General features: G+C 47.9%; 5 protein-coding genes across 7 annotated transcripts; 3 read left to right on the forward strand and 2 right to left on the reverse strand.

The window, feature by feature from the left end:
- Window positions 1-50: 50 nt before the first annotated feature.
- Window positions 51-1464, forward strand: LOC27208268 (splicing factor 3B subunit 4). Its single transcript, XM_039298115.2, has 3 exons — window positions 51-208; window positions 283-366; window positions 426-1464. Exons 1-3 carry the CDS (start codon window positions 175-177, stop codon window positions 1373-1375), a joined length of 1068 nt encoding a protein of 355 aa, XP_039154049.1. The 5' UTR covers window positions 51-174; the 3' UTR covers window positions 1376-1464.
- Window positions 1465-2192: 728 nt separating this feature from the next.
- On the reverse strand, window positions 2193-11370 carry LOC27207856 (ceramide synthase 6). Of its 2 annotated transcripts, XM_016183498.3 has the most exons (7): window positions 11126-11370; window positions 10526-10834; window positions 3794-3914; window positions 3513-3734; window positions 3098-3435; window positions 2851-2995; window positions 2193-2706 (listed from the first exon to the last, which is right to left on the reverse strand). In XM_016183498.3, exons 2-7 carry the CDS (start codon window positions 10708-10710, stop codon window positions 2515-2517), a joined length of 1203 nt encoding a protein of 400 aa, XP_016038277.1. In that variant the 5' UTR covers window positions 10711-10834; window positions 11126-11370; the 3' UTR covers window positions 2193-2514. The 2 variants fall into 2 exon arrangements, with proteins under 2 accessions (XP_016038277.1, XP_016038278.1); XM_016183499.3 differs by having other exon boundaries at window positions 10526-11370.
- Window positions 5286-6319, forward strand: LOC6725269 (josephin-like protein). Its single transcript, XM_002106255.4, has one exon. It carries the CDS (start codon window positions 5453-5455, stop codon window positions 6134-6136), a length of 684 nt encoding a protein of 227 aa, XP_002106291.1. The 5' UTR covers window positions 5286-5452; the 3' UTR covers window positions 6137-6319.
- A 515-nt stretch (window positions 11371-11885) lies between the features above and the next one.
- LOC6725270 (transcription elongation factor SPT6) lies at window positions 11886-19134 on the forward strand. The gene is made up of 6 exons (XM_016173510.2): window positions 11886-12084; window positions 12246-12330; window positions 12936-13141; window positions 13266-13385; window positions 13455-13606; window positions 13672-19134. Exons 1-6 carry the CDS (start codon window positions 12046-12048, stop codon window positions 18587-18589), a joined length of 5520 nt encoding a protein of 1839 aa, XP_016038279.1. The 5' UTR covers window positions 11886-12045; the 3' UTR covers window positions 18590-19134.
- LOC27206361 (cytochrome b5) lies at window positions 19122-20937 on the reverse strand. 2 transcript variants are annotated; one of them, XM_016172912.3, is made up of 4 exons: window positions 20734-20934; window positions 20577-20665; window positions 20435-20503; window positions 19122-19322 (listed from the first exon to the last, which is right to left on the reverse strand). In XM_016172912.3, exons 1-4 carry the CDS (start codon window positions 20839-20841, stop codon window positions 19235-19237), a joined length of 354 nt encoding a protein of 117 aa, XP_016038280.1. In that variant the 5' UTR covers window positions 20842-20934; the 3' UTR covers window positions 19122-19234. The 2 variants fall into 2 exon arrangements, with proteins under 2 accessions (XP_016038280.1, XP_016038281.1); XM_016172913.3 differs by lacking the exon at window positions 19122-19322 and adding an exon at window positions 19357-19532 and having other exon boundaries at window positions 20734-20937.
- Between the last annotated feature and the right edge of the window lie 101 nt (window positions 20938-21038).

Consider the following 21038-nt stretch of genomic DNA (forward strand, 5'->3'; position numbering starts at 1 on the left):
TCCTTTCGATTTCGGTATCGATTTTGATTGACAATCGAAACTAAGACTTGGAATAAATATCTATTCGTGGTATCGATAGGCTCTGTCGATATTCAGGGTTGTGTTGCGACCATTTTTGCATGTTGAAAACGCCGAAAATTAGTTTTTGGTTTTGTTTATAAAAATAGCTCCGAAATGGCGGCAGGTCCAATTGCTGAACGCAACCAAGGTGAGTTTGCCCTCCACTCCACATTTGCCACACTTGGGAGTCGCTTTAACCGGTCTTTTCCGTTCCCTCCACAGATGCCACCATCTATGCCGGCGGTCTGGACGACAAGGTGTCGGAAACGCTGCTCTGGGAGCTGTTTGTCCAGGCAGGACCAGTGGGTAAGTGCGAACACACACATGTATAGTGCCTAGCAGCTTCCTAATCGACATGCTTGCAGTGAACGTACACATGCCCAAGGATCGGGTCACCCAAATGCACCAGGGCTATGGATTCGTCGAGTTCCTCAGCGAGGAGGACGCCGACTATGGAATAAAGATCATGAACATGATCAAGCTTTACGGCAAGCCAATTCGCGTGAACAAGGCGTCGGCGCATCAGAAGAACCTAGATGTCGGCGCCAACATCTTCATTGGCAACCTGGACGTGGAGGTGGACGAGAAGCTGCTGTACGACACGTTCTCCGCCTTCGGCGTTATACTGCAGACGCCAAAGATCATGCGAGACCCGGAGACTGGCAAGTCTAAGAGCTTCGCGTTCATCAACTTTGCCAGCTTCGAGGCCAGCGATGCGGCCATGGACGCCATGAACGGCCAGTACCTGTGCAACCGTCCCATTTCCGTGTCCTATGCCTTCAAGAAGGATCACAAGGGCGAGCGTCACGGTTCGGCTGCGGAGCGCCTGTTGGCCGCCCAGAATCCATCGACCCATGCGGACCGGCCGCATCAATTGTTCGCCGATGCACCGGTGCAGAACATGATGCCCCAGATGCAGGGCCAGATGGCAGGCCAAATGCCTGGCCAGATCCCGGCCCAGATGCCGAACCAGATGATGCCGCCACCAATGATGGCGCCGCCGCCGCCGGTGGTGCCCGTTTCGAATAACAACATGGGCATGCTAGCACCGCCGCCGCCCGTTCCTCAGCCTACTCCGTTCCCAGCTACGATACCGCCGCCTCCGCTGCCGCCGATGACCGGCGGACAGCCGCCGCTGCCGCCAGCAATGGGCATTCCGCCGCCTCCTCGCATGATGCAGGCAAATGCGTGGGCACCGCCCGGCATGCCTGCTCCTCCGCCCAGACCACCGCCCACCAACTGGCGTCCGCCGCCCGTGCCCTTCCCTCCCACGCCCTACGCACGGCCCTACCAACCCGACGGCTACCAGTACTAAGTCTAGCGTGTAGTGTATACCAATTTGGACGAGACGAGAAATAAACATCAATAGGATTTATCAATGAAGCCTGCTCTGGGATATGTTAAGACTTCCACTCTTCTTTCTAATATGCATTTAACAACCGGGAAACCACTGGGAGATGTTTAGATCATCATTGTCGCAATCACAATCTTCTTTTTTTTAAATAGAACTATTTTCAATAAACATAAAACGATTTCATTAATAACACTTACGTTTGTGCATTAAGACTTCAATTTGAATGGAACGTATGGAGAAAGCGATGATGATACGTTTTTTTAAATTTCACTAAGCATTTTTTTATTTGGGTTTCCTCTAATTTAATGGTCAATCTTTTAAATTGATGTATAGAAACTAGCTTGTAGTTCAAAATAAACTCAGCAGATTATTTTCGATTTACTGAAATGAAACCAGAAGGATTCCTTTTTACCATTACCAAAATGGTGCCATCCCGCTTTTTTTCGAAACTCTTTTGTTTTTGGGTCTTGTAATTTGTTTTGCATAAATTTATTAATATGGGAAACATACAAGTACAGTATTTACAATAGTTTTGACTACTATTCATTTTTTACTCTTCGTCTATTGAATTCTTGCCTAAGCGATTTTGGTTTAGTCCCACTGTGCTAACTTCCATTTCGTTTGGTAAAATAACTTAATTTTAGCTTTACGTTTAAATGGTTATATTTAACGTTATTTTCTTCTTCTCTTTGCTTTTGTTTGTTTTTTTTTTTTGGTTAAGCAAGACAAACAACAACAAAAAAAACTGTGAGGCATATAGTAATAGTAATAGTAATAGTAGTTTTAATCAATAACGATGTACAAGTGGATCGTTACGCATCAATTTTCTCGCATTTATTGAAATTTCTTTTGGTTTTCGTTTTGTTTCTTTCTTTTTTGTTAACCTTAAAAAAGATGTATATATAAAAAAAATAATAATTAACATAAAAACGTTCTGAACTGGTTTGGTTTTTTTGTATGCGTCTGTGTGCGTGCGTGCATGTGTATGTGTGTGTGTTCGTGGTGTGTGTTTGGGGTGTGTGTGGAGTTTGTTTGTTTGCTGTTGTTGTTGCGCCTGCTCTCGGGAAGTGTGGTCCCTACTAGTGGTATTGGTGTCTCAGCTACTCCTCTCTCCGTTCCGTTGTCGCAGCTCTTGCTCCGGCTCTTGGTCCTGCTCCTCCGACAGATCCCTTATCCGATGGCGCACTGCTGTTCGACTTGTTCTTGGAGCGCGCCGAGCCATTGGCCAGACGTGCATTCCCCGAACTGTCTGTGAGATCCTCACTATCACTGGAACGTATGTCACCGGACATCTGCAAGGGAATGGAAAGTTGGATGAGTGGTTTGCACAATACAATATATGTTCGTAGGCAATTGAATAATCAGTACGTTAAGGTTAAGGCAAACAGCACAGTTAAGAGGATTACAGCTTGATGGCCAGATGGCTCCACACTTACCAGACCCTTCTGCAGAGAGTCGACAACGATCTTGAGGATCATGTATGTCCAGATGACGTGCAGGACGAGCAGCATCAGAAGCAGTGAGTTGAAGATGTAGTAGGCTGGGAACATGGGCAGAATGCGCGGTGCTTCCACAGATGAGCTGCCGGGTTTAACAGGATGGTGTTGGTATGGAAGAGCATGTCAGTTGGATTGGGATCAACGATCAACGAAGAGAGGGACATGGGCACTGCCCACCACTTACCTGTAAATGATGCGTGGATAGAAGCCCAGACGCGTAACAATCCACACCACTGTGAAGATGGCAAAGATAGCATCGCAGAGCTTCTGATATTTGGCATATTTGGTGAGTTTGGCGGCCTCCAAGAAGATGTCGGCGCAATCGTGAACGACCAGGACGAGCGAACCGACGCGATGCAGATTGCATACCCAGCTGAGCGACATTAGGAGCAGGGTGACCATGTGATGGATGAACATCTGCCAGAAGTCCTTGCGTTTCACATCGAAGAACTGGGTGCCAGTGAGTGACCAGTAGAAGGACATCGAAATCATGTAGTACCACCAGATATCATTGCTGATCGACTGCAAGCGTTAGAATAGGCATTGTATTGTTTGCATAAAACCCTGCTTTCAAGAGTAAAATCCATCGAAATCCTTACCTGATGCGGGTAGCCGTACCAGCAGCTCTTCACATCCCAGAACCAGGGCTTGTCCCACAGCACGATCACGCCAAAGATGAAGCTGTACAGATAGTAGATGCAGCGCCACGTGTTCTCGCAGAACTTCACCAGCGTCGACGGTTTATCCTGGGCCCTGCGTAAACGCCACCAGCGCTCGATTTCGCGCTCGCTCATATCAGTCTGCTTGGACAGCGGAACCAGCTAGAAGGGAATCAGAATTTCCAGCATCCGACATCAGATAGTGTGTATGATGGACTCACCTTCTTCTTGTCCAATCGCGTCGATTTGCCATAGGTCTTCTCCAGAATAGGAACATTTGCCGCTTTCTTAGGCCTAGAACTACGTATGCCCAGTGATTTGCCTACGGGCGATATCCAGAAACTGCAAGTAATATTGAGTTTTTGATTAGAAAGTGCTATTTTTAAATGCTTTATGAGTTAGATAAAGCAGTTAGTTGGAGGCATAGGTTTTAAAGTTTATGGCAGATAGATAAACTTTGGCCAGATAATGTTGGGTTTCATATGAACTTAAGAATATTGCATAAGGAAAATACATACTCGTACAACGAATATCCCACCACGCACCCAATTTTATTCAAATGAATCCAGGAACTATTGTAATCTTGGCAATGGAACTGCTATCTACCTTCGAGAAACCCGACACAACATATCCAATAAAAAGTTCCATTGGGCTTGACACAACATCTCTAATTATGCATGTACGTACGTACACCCATGGCGGAAACGTTTCGGGATTTTCAGTTTCTGTTGCTGTTTATGATTTTGCTTTAATTTATTTTATTTTATTTATATTTATTTTGCACACACACCTGTCGTCGCCCCATCGTCTGGCACGTGTGAGGCATGGCAACAGGGACTTGTTGGGATGTGGATGGGGATGGGGATTTTGGGATCGGTTTTTGGTCTGCCCGCACGCCCACATGCATGGCTAATTAGCTCGCCCAAAGCTGGACACCACAACACGCCAGACTTACGAGGCATGGAGTAGTTGTATCTCGTTTCGGAAGTTCATTTGCCAATGAAATCGAAAATCGAAAATGGTCGACTGACTGCCATGCCCACGAGATTTGCAGATCGCCTGGCTGCTCCTCTACGTTTGGAATTCCAAGTGGTCTCCAAAGTAACCCTCATTTCGTAGGCAAAGCACGAAAGCTCAACGCGGAAATATCAGTTTTTCTATTATTACTTATAACAATTAATTCGAATTAATGCCGAATCTGGGCTCAGTTCAAGTTCAAGTAGTGCGTAATTGAATTAACGCACCAAGAAGGATTTAATTGACCCGCATTCGAAGTGGAATATTGATTTATCTTCTATGTCTTCTATATAGGGAGTGAACACTGTAATTGGAGGCTTCTTAAATAAGAAGTGCGTGTTGGGGTGTGTAAAAATAAATTGGACTATTCAAGTTTTATCGAAAATTCGTTGCGAGTGCGTCACTACTAATGACGCACACTGCAAGTTTCGTTATCAGCAATAAAGGTCATTCAAATCCGAAGAATTTCTAATAAAATATTCATTAAGTACATTTTTGGGTATGTTGAAAACTGTTGGTTGGCATTCTCAGAAATATAAAGGAAAATAGAAATATCTGTACATGCTGGTAAATTTAATTTGTTAATTACAATTTAATTAGTTGAAGAAACCATTTAATTTGATTTGAAAAACAAAGTACCGTTGCCAAAACATCGATATGCACACCGGTGCATGGCTCGAATTTCGCACGCATATCGATACTTGATGCTATCGCTATTGCTGTACCATCGCTATGAACTACTATCCTCGAACTTGTAAACAACAAAAAGCCAATTCATCTAGTGACCATTTGGAGCTGCCCGACTGTTTGAAGCTATTTCACCCACTGGCTACTGTCACCACCCCACATTGAATTGTTCCGAAATGGAATCGCCCAGCGCTCGAACACTCGGCAATTCCCCGGGCGATGACAGCGGCAACGGGAATGGAAACGAGAATGGAAACGGTAATGGAAATGGAAGTGGGAACGGAAACACCACGATGATGCCGCATGGAATCTACCATGAGCGACAGACTCGCCACCTGTGCGGCCTCCACGCCCTGAACAATCTGTTCCAGGGGCTCGACATGTTCTCCAAATCGGAACTGGACGACTACTGCACCACACTGACCCCGCGCAACTGGCTGAATCCGCATCGATCGTGGATCGGTTGGGGCAACTACGACGTCAATGTGATCATGTTCGCACTGCAGCAGCGGAATTGCGAGGCGATGTGGTTCGATCGCCGGCGGGATCCACACTGTCTCAATCTGAGCGCCATTTTCGGCTTCATTCTTAATGTGCCGGCCCAGATGAGCCTGGGCTACTACATTCCGCTGCCCTTCCAGATGCGCCACTGGCTGGCACTGCGTTGCTTGAACGGCAGCTACTACAATCTGGACTCCAAGCTGCGCGAGCCCAAGTGCCTGGGCAACGAGGAGCAGTTCCTCGAGTTTCTGGCCACCCAACTGCAGATGGATCACGAGCTATTCCTCGTGCTGGACGAGGAGACGGACTGCAAGAATAAGTGCCGTCAACGTTGGCTGCTGCCGCAGTTCAGGGATTAATGTTATGGTTAGCACTCCATATAAAGCTAACATTGGAGCACCATTAGTTATTGTACCAATTATTTAATGAAACTAACCAAAAAGTGCCCTACACTATGCAAGTTAAACATTTACCAATTCACACTGCAAGTGGATGCCACCAAATTATGTATGTAGTTTAATAAAAGCGACAAGAATAATTCACATGTGCCATGTGTGTGTAATTTGAACCCTAAGTTCTGTACAAGCCATCATTTTCTAGCCAATTCATTGGAAACTTTGGACCAAGCGAGAGCTGCGCCTTGCGGCAAAACGGCTCAAATTCGTTGGGTTTCGTGCGAATAATGATGGTGTTTTGATTGAGCTGCAACGCGATGACAGTTTGCGATAAGAGCCACCATTATTTGAACGCATTTATTAAATTTCACTTAGGCAATATGCACAAATTGCGCCCAAAGTGCAATGCACTGGCAATTATTCGGCTCTTATCGCCGGCACAACTAAAATTTCGGAGCCCACTGGCGATCAAGCTATACAGAATATATATATATACTATATAGCATATATGTCGCCTGTTGTTTGGCGAATTATTTGCGCTTGTCAGCGATAATTCAGCACGCAAGGCAAGCCGACGACGACGATTGTGAGATTAGCGCAAGTGAGTGCTATGGCTATACCTATGCTATATCCTATATGTGGCCCGACTTGGGTTCTTTGGGCTCTGGACGACGACGTCTGACTCACGGCCACCGGATTGCCAGATGGAACTTGGGGAATTAAGCATAAGCGCCATTAGTCAGCGACTAACTGATCGCCCAGCTCAAAGGCCTATCGCCGATTTTAATCGCTAAAAAAAACAAAAACATGCTCTATATTTCAATTTGCTTTATGACCAATCCGACAATCTGCGGCTTGTAAATTAAATGTTAATATTCTTCGGCAGAAACTACACTTATCGCTAACCAAATGCTTAATCTTTCAGTGGAAATAATCGTAAGGTTGTAATGAATGAAATCTCAAGTTCTTAGTTCTTAACTAAGATATAGTTTCAGACTAGTTTCAGCTGTAAGGTGTGTGCATAGTTTCATGAAAACTAGTTCATATGTTTTTTCCCAGAGAAGAATGAGAGGTGCTAATTGGACATTAAACGAACTGCACCGGCATCGAGAGTCCGCTCTCTTCCGCAGTAGAGTAGCCACCTGACCAGGTAGTGCTCCTCATTCCCCCCATTCCTATGCTCAGCTGGTGCGTGAAGCACGTGCGTTTTTTCATTCTATTCTTTTTCGGTTTTATGGCATTTAACTCTTTTCTTCTTTTTTTTTTCCATTAACCATTGGGCAATCGGCACGATAAGCATTTCGAGTGACCACCGGCGTAAAGAGTGTGGAAAACTTTGGTAAACGGGTTTAGGGATCGCATCGGTTTTGGTTGGGATTACTGTTCCTGGTAGCACTATTGCCAATCCAAAGTAAAGAGGTTGGAGCAAGAAGAAGCGCAATGGTGGAGCAGCTGGCATTTGCCCATTGGCCGGCGATTTAGTGTGTATATTTGAATATATGCATGTATACACATTTCCCCGATTGCTGTGTGCATGTGAGCCATTAAAATAATTAACCTGAAATTTTATCGCACTAGAGCGCTGAGCTCGAGGGTCGCCTCTTGGCGATTACGTATCACAAAAGCTTCAGCATAAATGCGGACAAATAGTACGAACAGGCCCCACGCACAGCTGCGGCCAGCAAACTAGCCACCCCGCCCATAAACTAGCCCACTTGAGAGCTCTATCGGAAATCGGTTTGGATCAGCTGCCAGGTGGGATGGTGATTTCAACGATGATTAGCTTTATGGATTTGGCCACAAGATTATGATGCCATTATAAATATAAGTCGTAGGAACGGAGAGTTCCGAAAACTGAATTATGGTTACGATTTATCATCCAGAGATAGAACTATCTTATCTGCATTTGTATAAGAACGATAAATACCCAGTTTATTCAAGTTTCAATTGCAATGATGGACAAGCGGCAGCAAGCTGACGAGCTCTATTCCCTTGGCCCCGACTGTGCGTATTGTTTTAGCAAGTGTCTCTCACTTGTTCCTCGCCCCCCAGCATAAAAACATAAACATAAACCCCAATCCAGTGCACACCACATTCCAAGGCGTGCTTTAGTGTGTAGCGGTGGTGGTGGTGGATGGAATGGTGGCCATTGGGGAAGCGCCAATCGGGCCATAAAGTGCGCACATATTTGGAAAAACTTCTCGAGTCAATGACTCACTCGGCGAGCCAAGTGATTTTGGCCAGGCCCGCCAAGGAAAAACGGTTGACGAATCACGGACTAAGATAGCATGCATACTCGTATAAAAAGCACACGATGTGGTGGGCGGAGTGACTATAAGTTTAGTTACTTATCTTTATTTTAGGCAAACACATGGCACCACCAACGGTTAATCCCCAAAGCACATTCAATGGGCAATTTGTACAAATCCGCGTCTTGGTTGCTTGCTGGCCAAATGGTACAAGCTTGCCAAATGGGCAGCTAAGCCCTTTTGCACTCTTTTGACCCAAATAAATGTTAATGACACACCTGTAACCCCCTCCCCCCCTTGACCACGCCCCTGCTGTACCCACACACGCCCAAGAAATGGGCAAAATGGTAACAGTCATTCGAGAGTTCGCCGTAAAACAATCGAGGCACTGAGCACTGTTATCAGGTTTTATACGTAAATCTTGGCGCAAATCTTATCGGAGTGCCGTGGAGTGGAGTGCTAATGGTGCTAGTGGTGGCGGTGCTGCTGTCCAAGGTGGCTCCACTATGCCCACTATGGATGGCACTTTGGGAGAGCCACCAATCGATTCGGCTGCGACTGCGACTTTTGCCATTCAATGAATCTTAATGGGAGAGCAGCAGCAAAAACCCAATTCGACCTTGGAGACCAATTCTCGTTTAAGAAGCAGAGAAATACAAAAAAAAAAAAACAGAAAAAAAACCAAAGTGGTCCGCCATGAAACAGATTTGGTTTTTGTCTCAATTTCATTTTCAAACGTGAATGCAAACAAGCCGCCGAAAAAGAGCTGAAAATGGAATGAAAACAAGAGTCACAGTTCGAATTCTTTAAGATGAACCCACAGCTAAGGTCAGGTTAAAATATTTTCAAATTTGTATTAGCGAGGCTCAACTGTACTGTCCTGCTGGGCAGATGATGCTCAGAATTTGGACTCCAGTCCGCTGGACAATTTATGTCAAATTAAGGGCAGCCAAAAACATTGCAAAATATGAGAATTACAACTCCGCCACATGCAAATGCCAGTGCACGCGAACCGCACACACGAACTTTGCAGCTCGTTGGAATACTCACAGCCACATATGTACGTATGTATGTATGCATTGTTGAAGCCAAACGCGACGCGCTGGTTAATTGGCCTGAAAAGCGGCCAAAATGCTAGCGGCTCACAGTGGGTCAAACAGGCGTGGAAATTGAAACTTTAATTGCAAGAAAATGTTTGTGAATATTTGCATTGGAAATGAATAATGGGTTTTCCTGTACGAAACTCAGTTATCTCGCACTGTGCAAATGAAATCGATCAAAAGTTTGAACAAACATGACTTTCTTATCGCTGCAGATTGACAAGTCAATAAATATCAGTTTTTTGGCTTTCTACCGAGGCCGTTTGAAAACGTAAAAAAAATTAAGGCTGATCGGGTTATATTTATGAAAAATACTTCTAACACTGGCCGATTAGTTAACTATGTATTTGCCCCACTGTGCCAGTTTTGATCCCAATTTCTCAGCGGGCCATACAAAAAAAAAAACCGCATGGAGCTGACTATAAACAAATATATGTATGTGCATATATATATGTATGTATGCTCTCCCTTTGACTAAACAATTAGTAGGAACTTGAAAATGGAGTGGGGCTAATATTTTGTGGGAAATTCGTTGCCGGCTGGCTGGAAACTGCAGCCGGCGTCGCTTGGAAAGGGAAAACTTCGAGTTGCAGCAACAAAACACGCGTGTATGCCGCACAAACCGCACACAAACAAACAAGCGCTGTTTCACACACACATATATACATACATATACATATATATATGAACGCTTGCAGAATGTTGGGCGTTTCCACGTGAGGTTATGTTTGTCGATAAAAAAAAATGAAATGAAATGAAATGGGGAAAAGAAGGAATTATGAATAAAGTTTACTGTACATGGTGCAACAAACGTGGGGCGGTGGGCTTGCTCAATGGAAAGGAGAGCGCGAAAGACCGGGAGAGAGCGAGGGAAAGCCGTATGAATGGGGTTAGAGAGAGAGGCGGAATGGAATCAAGTTGCCGGGAATGGCGAGAATGGAAAGGGAGTCAGTCAGTTGGTTGGGCAGAGTGGGGAGGGAGGAAAATGGACGTGGAAAACTTACCGCTCCAGCGTGTAGCGGACCAGCATGACGACAGCGGCGAATGGAATGGGCCAGATGAGGTCCTTGTAGTTTGCGTGCACCACATCTGGACGCGAGCCGGGCGCAATGTCCGCCCAGGTTGTGTTCGGCGGCAGCCAGATGTGCGTACTCCAGAATACATTGCTGAACTCATTCAATATGTCCATGTTGCTGCTTCAGTTGCCGCTTCACAATTACTCGATTGCTTGTTTTCTTATTTGGTTTTCCTTTGCTCAGCTTTCCTGTTTTTCCCTGGCGTTTGTTGTCACATATGTATATGCTTTGCTTTTTCTAAATATTCGCAATTGTATGAGCCTGTGTTATTGTGCCTTGCGAACAACAGCAACAATAACAGCAAGAACAACAATAAGCGAAAACAACAGCAACAAGAACAACAACAACAGGAGCACCGGACACACACTAATGCACACTCACAGCGTAGCACAAACACACACTGGCAAAAAACAAAAACCGCCGAATCGAATTGTTGTTGTCTTGTCTCGTTAACTTGCGCTTATGGCTTTTCTAATTCTATTTCTATTTCTTTTTGGATTTCGATTTAATTCGCTTTTGAAAGGCTACCTTTGCCGTTTGTTTGGGAGCGTAAATGAAGTGAAGTTCCCTGACAATCTGTTCTCGACCAAAGCAATAGACTTTCTGAATTTCGGCTAGGGGTCGAGTCGGCCGCCGCTCGTCTCGTCCACTTAAACTTTCAGGATGAACGAAAAAAAATACTAATAGTATTTCCTCGCCGAGCAACAACAATGCAGTGTGCCCAGAGACGGCGGAGCGGTAAATGTAACTGCAGCGACACCAGTGTGCCCGTGTGCGGGAAGACAAGGAAAGCCAGCAAAAATAAGGCTTTATAAGCTACACAAAATACCGAATTCACAAATAATTTTATAAAGCTTTTAATTCACAAATTTGCGATTTTAGTTTATTGTTTAACGTTTATTACCCTAACTTGTTCATTGCGTTTGCAACTAGTTATTTGAAAGAAATTATTATGCGTTACAATTACTGTTAGTTTTACGGGAAGAACTCATAAAAGTCAACTATGAAAAGAAAGTAGCCATGGATTACCATGGAAATTAGCAAACTTGACCGTTGACACCAAAGAGCATATATGTGTTCGTTTATTACCATTGATTGAATTTAACCATTTATCAATACAAATATGTGCGTAAAATTCTTTGACAATTGTGAATTCTTTGGCAATAAAAACAAAGAACTAACATAGGTTATAGGAAGAATCCACTGTAGTTCTGCAATAAAAACCAGGGCTGGCACTGCTGTAAGCTAACAGCCAAGTGAACTGTAATCAGTAAAAGAGTGTTAGTGGTATTAAGTATTTGGCTAGTATTTTAATATCAACTTTGCTGTAATTGTCAAGAAGATGTAGAAATAAAGAAGAAGAGAAGAGGGAGAAACGCACACAAACTATTCGTTTCTCTGTATTCATACGCGTTTTATTATTAAGTTAAGCTTTATTCCATTATATTATGGCCGAATTTCTGGACTCCGAGGCTGAGGAATCGGAGGTAGGTGTCTGCGAAACCCCAAAAACAATATTTCTAGCCGCGCGTACTGTCCGTGCGTCTGTATGTGTGCGGTGTGCGTTGCGCCTTGCGTGTGTGTACATACATAAGTACCTACATATATATTGAAATAACCAAATGGCTTTTCTTCGTTTTTCCCGCAGGAGGAGGAAGAATTGGACGTCAACGAGCGCAAGAGGCTCAAGAAACTGAAGGCGGCCGTCTCCGATAGTAGCGAAGAAGAAGAAGGTGAGATTTTCGACTCGAGTCGCTGAAGGCGCGTACGAATACATACATACATACGTTTGTGGCGATCTCTGGCGGGCTTTCCCCCCCTCCTCGCCACCACCCACACATCTCACCATCCGCCGATCGCAACAGTCCATATCCGGGATAAAGCCACCTCTAACTGGCCAATGCCTCACGGTTGCAACTTCTTTTGTTTACAACTTTGAGGTTAGGTCTTGTGTTTTTACTGTGCTACCGTGGCCATCGAATATCAGCCTCAACAGCAGCAACAACAAACAGCTGCGCGCATTCCAATAAATGAAAAAAAAAAACAAGTGCGGCGAATTGGAAGAACGCGGCTTACTCCAAGAAATTGCAAATCAAAGCAGGGAGGGGGGAATTAGTTCAATAGATGCAGTTGGAATAATCAATGGTCAGGGCTTCACTATATCGAAATCTACTATCTAATCTAATATCATAGGTAATGCATATAATGTAGGTCTTTCTCAAAACCGGGTCAATCGCTCCAATTTAAGCTATGAAATCAGTTTTCAATTGCATATGTGAATCTGCGGCTACAATGAACGTAAAAGGTTAATCAACATTTTGAATGCCCTATTCCGTAGATGACGAGGAACGGCTGCGCGAAGAGCTCAAAGATCTGATCGACGACAATCCCATCGAGGAGGACGATGGCAGCGGTTACGATTCCGATGGCGTCGGCAGCGGCAAGAAGCGCAAAAAGCACGAGGACGACGATCTGGACGATCGACTGGAGGACGACGACTACGATCTGATCGAGGAGAATCTGGGCGTCAAAGTCGAGAGACGGGTAGGTGTTCCTTCCTCCTTTTCATATTTCCAAGCTTAACTAACAAAGATTATCATAGCTGAGGGATTAGGGGGTCTTCTATGCTCTTCGAATATAATGTTTCAAATTATGTTTACCCTTGCAGAAGCGGTTCAAGCGTCTGCGTCGCATCCACGACAACGAAAGCGATGGCGAGGAGCAGCACGTGGACGAGGGTCTGGTGCGTGAGCAGATTGCCGAGCAGTTGTTCGACGAGAACGATGAGGTATGCCACTAGTAATCCCTGACCACCAATCAATACACAGTGTCCAACTGATTGCCCCTGATCCTACAGAGCATTGGGCATCGCAGCGAGCGCAGTCACAGGGAGGCGGACGACTACGACGACGTGGATACGGAGTCGGACGCGGATGACTTCATTGTGGACGATAATGGGCGTCCCATAGCCGAGAAGAAGAAGAAGCGGCGCCCCATCTTTACAGACGCGTAAGTATATAAACAATAATAAAGTTGAGATATCAATAGACACGGTTAATATAATCCAACCACAGATCACTCCAAGAGGGCCAGGACATCTTTGGCGTAGACTTCGACTATGACGACTTCTCAAAGTACGAGGAAGACGACTACGAAGATGACTCGGAAGGAGATGAGTACGATGAGGATCTGGGCGTCGGCGATGATATGCGCGTCAAGAAGAAGAAAGCGCTCAAAAAGAAGGTGGTCAAGAAGACAATCTTCGACATATACGAGCCCAGCGAGCTCAAGCGTGGCCATTTCACCGATATGGACAACGAGATTCGCAAGACAGACATCCCAGAACGAATGCAGCTGCGCGAGGTGCCCGTTACCCCGGTGCCCGAGGGATCAGACGAGCTGGACCTCGAGGCTGAATGGATCTACAAGTATGCCTTCTGCAAGCACACTGTTTCGGAACAGGAGAAGCCGGAGAGCCGCGAGAAGATGCGCAAACCACCGACAACCGTTAACAAGATTAAGCAGACGCTAGAATTTATACGCAACCAGCAGTTGGAGGTGCCCTTTATAGCCTTCTATCGCAAGGAGTACGTGAAGCCGGAGCTGAATATCGACGATCTCTGGAAGGTTTACTACTTCGATGGAATCTGGTGTCAGCTAAACGATAGAAAGCGCAAGCTAAAGGTGCTCTTCGAGAAGATGCGTCAGTTCCAGCTGGACACGCTATGCGCCGACACAGATAAACCCATACCGGATGATGTTCGCCTCATACTGGACAGCGATTTCGAGCGCCTCGCCGACGTGCAGTCCATGGAGGAGCTGAAGGACGTGCACATGTACTTTTTGCTGAACTATTCGCATGAGCTGCCCCGCATGCAGGCGGAGCAGCGTCGAAAGGCTATCCAGGAGCGTCGCGAGGCCAAGGCTCGTCGCCAGGCAGCCGCCGCTGAGAACGGTGACGACGCGGCCGAGGCGATAGTTGTACCAGAGCCGGAGGACGAGGACGATCCCGAGCTAATCGATTACCAACTGAAGCAGGCGTCCAACAGCAGTCCCTATGCGGTGTTCCGCAAGGCGGGCATCTGCGGCTTTGCCAAGCACTTTGGTCTCACGCCGGAGCAGTATGCCGAAAATCTGCGCGACAATTACCAGCGCAATGAGATCACCCAGGAAAGCATCGGTCCCACAGAGCTGGCCAAGCAATATTTGTCGCCGCGCTTCATGACCACGGAAGAGGTTATCCATGCCGCAAAATACGTGGTGGCCCGGCAGCTGGCACAGGAGCCTCTGCTGCGCAAGACCATGCGTGAGGTGTACTTCGACAGAGCCAGGATTAACATACGGCCCACCAAGAATGGCATGGTGCTGATCGATGAGAATTCGCCTGTGTACTCGATGAAGTACGTGGCCAAGAAGCCGGTAAGCGATCTCTTTGGCGATCAATTCATTAAGCTAATGATGGCCGAGGAGGAGAAGCTGCTGGAGATTACGTTCCTCGAGGAGTTCGAGGGCAATGCGTGTGCCAACGGAACACCCGGTGACTATGTGGAAGAGTCCAAGGCCCTGTACCAGCTGGATCAGTTTGCCAAGCACGTGCAGGAGTGGAATAAGCTGCGGGCGGAATGCGTACAGCTGGCGCTGCAGAAGTGGGTCATTCCGGATCTGATCAAGGAGCTGCGCTCCACTCTGCACGAGGAGGCCCAGCAATTTGTGCTGCGTTCCTGCACGGGTAAGCTGTACAAGTGGCTAAAGGTGGCACCCTATAAACCGCAACTGCCCGCCGACTTTGGCTACGAGGAGTGGAGCACGCTGAGGGGCATACGAGTGCTGGGTCTGGCCTACGATCCCGACCATTCAGTGGCCGCCTTCTGTGCGGTGACCACTGTGGAGGGCGACATCTCCGACTACCTGCGACTGCCGAACATTCTGAAGCGCAAGAATTCCTACAACCTTGAGGAGAAGGCCCAGAAGATGGCCGACCTTCGAAAGCTGAGTGACTTTATCAAAATGAAGAAGCCACACATTGTTGTCATCGGAGCGGAATCGCGCGATGCCCAGAACATCCAGGCAGACATCAAGGAGATTCTGAATGAGCTCGAGACCTCCGAACAGTTTCCGCCCATCGAGGTGGAGATAATCGACAACGAGCTGGCCAAGATCTATGCCAACTCGAAGAAGGGCGAGTCTGATTTCAAGGAGTATCCTCCCCTGCTGAAGCAGGCCGCTTCGCTGGCCCGCAAGATGCAGGATCCGCTAGTGGAATACTCGCAGCTGTGTGATGCGGACGACGAGATTCTCTGCCTGCGCTACCATCCGCTGCAGGAGCGTGTGCCGCGCGAACAGCTGCTGGAGCAGCTCAGCCTGCAGTTCATCAATCGAACGAGCGAGGTGGGCCTGGACATCAACCTGATGGTGCAGAACTCACGGACCATCAACCTGCTGCAGTACATTTGTGGCTTGGGTCCGCGCAAGGGTCAGGCTCTACTCAAACTGCTCAAGCAGAGCAACCAGCGGTTGGAGAACCGCACCCAGTTGGTCACCGTGTGTCATCTGGGGCCCAGGGTCTTCATCAACTGCAGCGGTTTCATTAAGATCGATACCTCATCGCTGGGCGACAGCACAGAGGCGTATGTCGAGGTGCTGGACGGGTCGCGTGTGCATCCAGAAACGTACGAGTGGGCCAGAAAGATGGCCATCGATGCCATGGAGTACGACGACGAGGAGACCAATCCGGCCGGTGCCCTTGAGGAAATTCTCGAGTCGCCAGAGCGCCTAAAGGATCTCGATCTGGACGCATTCGCCGTGGAACTGGAGCGCCAGGGATTCGGTAGCAAGAGCATCACCTTGTACGACATCCGGAACGAGTTGAGCTGCCTGTACAAGGACTACCGCACTCCGTACACCAAGCCCAGTGCGGAGGAGCTCTTCGATATGCTGACCAAGGAGACGCCCGACTCGTTTTACGTGGGCAAGTGCGTCACGGCCATGGTCACCGGTTTCACGTACCGTCGGCCGCAGGGCGATCAGCTGGACAGCGCGAATCCGGTGCGTATAGATTCCAACGAAAGCTGGCAGTGCCCCTTCTGCCACAAGGACGACTTCCCCGAGCTGTCCGAGGTGTGGAATCACTTTGACGCGAACGCGTGCCCTGGCCAGCCATCTGGCGTGCGTGTGCGTCTGGAGAACGGCCTGCCAGGCTTTATACACATCAAGAACTTGTCCGATAGACAGGTTCGCAATCCCGAAGAACGTGTGCGCGTCTCACAGATGATTCATGTGCGCATCATTAAGATAGACATTGACCGGTTCTCAGTCGAATGCTCCTCGAGGACCGCTGATCTTAAGGATGTGAACAATGAGTGGCGGCCGCGGCGCGACAACTACTATGATTTTGTGACTGAGGAGCTGGACAATCGGAAAGTGAGCGATGCCAAGGCCAGGGCCCTCAAGCGCAAAATCTACGCCCGTCGCGTAATCGCCCATCCCAGCTTCTTCAACAAGTCGTACGCGGAGGTGGTGGCCATGCTGGCTGGGGCCGATCAGGGCGAGGTGGCCCTGCGTCCGAGCAGCAAGTCCAAGGACCATCTGACAGCCACCTGGAAGGTGGCCGACGACATCTTCCAGCACATCGATGTGCGCGAGGAGGGTAAAGAGAACGATTTCAGCCTGGGCAGGAGTCTGTGGATCGGCACCGAGGAGTTCGAGGATCTGGACGAGATCATCGCCCGCCACATCATGCCGATGGCCTTGGCTGCCCGCGAACTGATACAGTACAAGTACTACAAGCCAATCACGGTGAACGGCGATGAAAATGAACGGGATGTCATGGAAAAGTTGCTGCGCGAGGAGAAGGCAAATGATCCGAAGAAGATACACTACTTCTTTACGGCCTCACGCGCCATGCCGGGCAAGTTCCTGCTGTCCTATCTGCCCAAGACGAAGGTGCGCCACGAGTATGTGACGGTCATGCCGGAGGGCTATCGTTTCCGTGGCCAGATTTTCGATACGGTCAACAGTCTGCTGCGCTGGTTCAAGGAACACTGGCTGGATCCAACGGCCACGCCGTCCAGCGCCTCGGTGTCCAATTTAACGCCACTGCACATGATGCGTCCGCCGCCGACGATCTCGTCGTCATCCCAGACATCCTTGGGCCCCCAGGCACCCTACAGCATCACTGGCAGCGTGACTGGTGGAACGCCGCGCAGTGGCATCAGCAGTGCCGCTGGCGGTGGCGGTTCGAGCGCCTACTCCATTACGCAATCTATCACTGGCTACGGCACGTCGGGCAGTTCTGCTCAAGGTGCTGGACTATCTTCCTCCCACTATGGCAGCTCATCGACGCCGTCGTTTGGCGCCATCAATACGCCATACACGCCCAGTGGACAGACTCCGTTCATGACGCCCTACACACCGCATGCCTCACAGACGCCTCGCTATGGTCACAACGTGCCCAGTCCCAGCTCGCAATCCTCGAGCAGTCAGAGGCATCACTACGGCAGTAGTTCCGGAACGGGCAGCACGCCCAGGTATAACGATATGGGAGGAGGAGGCGGAGGCGGTAGTGGCGGTGGTGGTTTCAATGCCTACAGCATGCAGCCGCATCACCAGCAACGTGCCAAAGAGAACCTCGACTGGCAGCTGGCCAACGATGCCTGGGCAAGACGCAGACCGCAGCAGCATCAGTCACATCAGCCGTATCACGCCCAGCAGCAGCAGCAGCAACAACAGCAGCAGCATCATCACTCGCAGCAGCAACAGCATATGGGCATGAGCATGAACATGGGCATTACAATGTCACTGGGACGTGGCACCGGTGCCGGCGGAGGCGGTGGCTATGGATCGACGCCTGTCAATGACTACAGCACTGGAGGCGGTCATAATCGGGGTATGGGCATGTCCTCGAAGGCTTCTGTGCGCAGTACGCCGCGCACCAACGCCTCGCCGCACTCCATGAATCTGGGCGATGCCACGCCCCTCTACGACGAGAACTAGGGCGGCGAAGTGAGTGGAAAGCCAAACCAACACAAGCTGCATGGGATGCACTAAGCACACACCATATGCTACTATATACATACACTATACTACAAAAGCGAGAACACAACAGAAAGGTCTACAATAATATATAATTCATGCACGCGCAGCTGGCGAAGATGCAGTTGCACTAATCTTAGTACTTTGGAGTGCGATTCCGCATTGATCCTCAACGATATTTAGGTTTAAGTCAAGTCCATAACTGATCCGCAGTTCACACCACATATATGAATATATATATCTATGTATAATTGAAAATTGCGGAGCGCCTGCCGTTGGAGTGGGTGCATCATCTGGCGGTGGAGGAGTAGGAGTAGAACGGCTGGGCAGGAGCTGAGGCGCCGGTGGGCCGGGGAGCAATCAGGTTTGTGACGACGGAAGAATGGAAAATAAATTTCAATTTTTTCTGACCAGAAATGTGCCGCCAGCTCTTCTTACTGTTGGGAATTCCAGAATGGTTTTAACCGCAGGTTTTATGAATAAAACGCCCGAGTTGTGTAATTTAAGCAATTTGTACAATTTATTTCGTATCAAATGTGTGAGGGAAATGATGTGCCCAAGCTGGGGGAATATATCTGGAATCTCGTAATGCAGTCTGGCCGCAGACTAGTTCCTGGCCACTCCGCGTCGGATCACATAGACCAGCGAGATGCCGATGAAGGCGGCGCCCAGGGCCAGTGCCACATGGCGGCAGCTGTTGCACGGAATAGAGAATATGGAAGGCGGTTTAAATCAATGGGTATCATGGTCAGGAGAAGGCACTCCCGGCGGCACAACAACAAAACTGGGTGCACTTTGGTTAGCTAGCTAGGATTACGCGGTTTTGCGGGCATTTCTAGAGGGGTTGGTTTAACTTAGGATGCAGCATTGCTTGGGGGCGGCGGTGGCATCAGTGGGCGTGGCACTTTAGTAGGCGGAACCAAGGCACAGAACCAAGAATCAAAATAAAAACGCAAGTCAAGGTGGGGTGCCATTCACGAAACCAAAGAGTGACCAATTACAGCGTGCAAATTGTTGGTATTCCAGATTATCGCTTTTACATATGTACATAATTCCGAGTGCTTAACGTGTGCTTTGGGTTAATCATGATGACCTGTATGTACACAGGTCAGTGGTTAGAACTTACAAGTCCAACTAGCTTTTGTAGAACCTTATTTTCGTGCTTGAGAAGGACTTAAATCTTGAATGGAGCAGATATCGTACATGCAAGTTAAGATTCATTAGATTCATTAAATATTAAGTATTGTGGCTTTGTTAGCGGTTGGTAAACAAAAAGTTGCTACTCTACATGGGAATATAATTGAATTGTAAACAATTCTTTTGAGTGATGAGCTCATTGAAGGCAAGGTCAAATCAACGAACATACTATAAGTTTAAGGAACACTTCTGTATCATCATTATCTTAAGGGTATCCAATCGTATCAAAGGGTATCCAAGTAGTACACGAAAACGGAAAGCGAAAGGGAGACTTTCAGGACACGTGAAGCGTGAAACTTTGGGGGCTTCGAGGCAATTAATGGATTACATAAGAGTTGGCTAATTGTAGTTATTGATTGAAGCGCAGGCCATGCTCATGCGAAACCGGTTGTGCTCGGAATAGGAGCGTCATGCATCGAGGAAAGTGGAGCGTACGAAATGATGATGATGAAATGCCTTATCAGGGATACTGGTGCTCCAGCGAGATAATGAGATCAACCCGTGTGGGAGATGAGCAGGGAAATCGCCAGGGATTTCTTTATTTACATGATGATATGGCATTTTGGCTTGGTTGGGTCTTTGCATGCACTTGCTGGACGGGATTCTCACCTAATCGGGCTTTTCTTCTTGATGTCCGCAGCCGCCAGGTCACCAATGTAGTACTTCTTCAGCATCTCTCTGAAAAGGCAAGTGGGAAAGGAAGGTGAATCAGGTGATCCAGGCGCATTGGCTGTAAGATGGACTCTCTGACCTCGCCTCCGAGCTGTGACCCACGTCATTGAAGGCCTTGGTAGCATCGCGACCGGCCTCATCCACCAGGGATTCCTCGCCACCGGGATGCTGGAGATAAGGACATTGGATTAGATGGATTCGCCCCCTTAAAACCACCAATCTGCATCGACACTTGCCTCGAGCCGGAACTTGGTCACATCGTAGACCTTGTTGTCGATGACTATCCACAGATCCGTGGCCTTGTTGTGCTCGTTGACGGTGGCCAAACGGATTTCCTTGCTCATCTTGCCTGACTGCGCCTGCCTGCTCTTCTCCACAAATTTAACTAAAAAGCCAACAGGTTTTCGGACATTTCCAGTGTGGCCGGCTCCACTTTTCGTTGGAGCCAGCTGGTCACACGAAATACCCCAAAAAATACCACTTAAGGTACCTAAGCAATAATTCCAATGTACCTGTGGTACCATTCCAGTAAAATACAAAA

The sequence above is a fragment of the Drosophila simulans genome, chromosome X, assembly GCF_016746395.2.
Source record: "Drosophila simulans strain w501 chromosome X, Prin_Dsim_3.1, whole genome shotgun sequence".
Lineage (NCBI taxonomy): Eukaryota > Metazoa > Arthropoda > Insecta > Diptera > Drosophilidae > Drosophila > Drosophila simulans.

Excerpts from the sequence above, each read along its gene's own strand:
- LOC27208268 (XM_039298115.2), top strand. The coding sequence starts at position 175 with ATGGCGGCAGGTCCAATTGCTGAACGCAACCAAG. Across the intron at positions 209-282 it reads AATTGCTGAACGCAACCAAG|ATGCCACCATCTATGCCGGC; the intron begins GTGAGTTTGCCC and ends TTCCCTCCACAG. Across the intron at positions 367-425 it reads TGTCCAGGCAGGACCAGTGG|TGAACGTACACATGCCCAAG; the intron begins GTAAGTGCGAAC and ends ACATGCTTGCAG.
- LOC6725269 (XM_002106255.4), top strand. The coding sequence starts at position 5,453 with ATGGAATCGCCCAGCGCTCGAACACTCGGCAATTCCCCGGGCGATGAC.
- LOC27207856 (XM_016183498.3), bottom strand. The coding sequence starts at position 10,710 with ATGGACATATTGAATGAGTTCAGCAATGTATTCTGGAGTACGCACATC. Across the intron at positions 3,915-10,525 it reads GTCCGCTACACGCTGGAGCG|TTTCTGGATATCGCCCGTAG; the intron begins GTAAGTTTTCCA and ends TATTACTTGCAG. Across the intron at positions 2,707-2,850 it reads ACTCTCTGCAGAAGGGTCTG|ATGTCCGGTGACATACGTTC; the intron begins GTAAGTGTGGAG and ends ATTCCCTTGCAG.
- LOC6725270 (XM_016173510.2), top strand. The coding sequence starts at position 12,046 with ATGGCCGAATTTCTGGACTCCGAGGCTGAGGAATCGGAG. Across the intron at positions 12,331-12,935 it reads TAGTAGCGAAGAAGAAGAAG|ATGACGAGGAACGGCTGCGC; the intron begins GTGAGATTTTCG and ends CCTATTCCGTAG. Across the intron at positions 13,386-13,454 it reads TGTTCGACGAGAACGATGAG|AGCATTGGGCATCGCAGCGA; the intron begins GTATGCCACTAG and ends CTGATCCTACAG.
- LOC27206361 (XM_016172912.3), bottom strand. The coding sequence starts at position 20,841 with ATGAGCAAGGAAATCCGTTTGGCCACCGTCAACGAGCACAACAAGGCC. Across the intron at positions 20,666-20,733 it reads TGACCAAGTTCCGGCTCGAG|CATCCCGGTGGCGAGGAATC; the intron begins GCAAGTGTCGAT and ends CCTTATCTCCAG. Across the intron at positions 20,504-20,576 it reads GGTCACAGCTCGGAGGCGAG|AGAGATGCTGAAGAAGTACT; the intron begins GTCAGAGAGTCC and ends TTGCCTTTTCAG.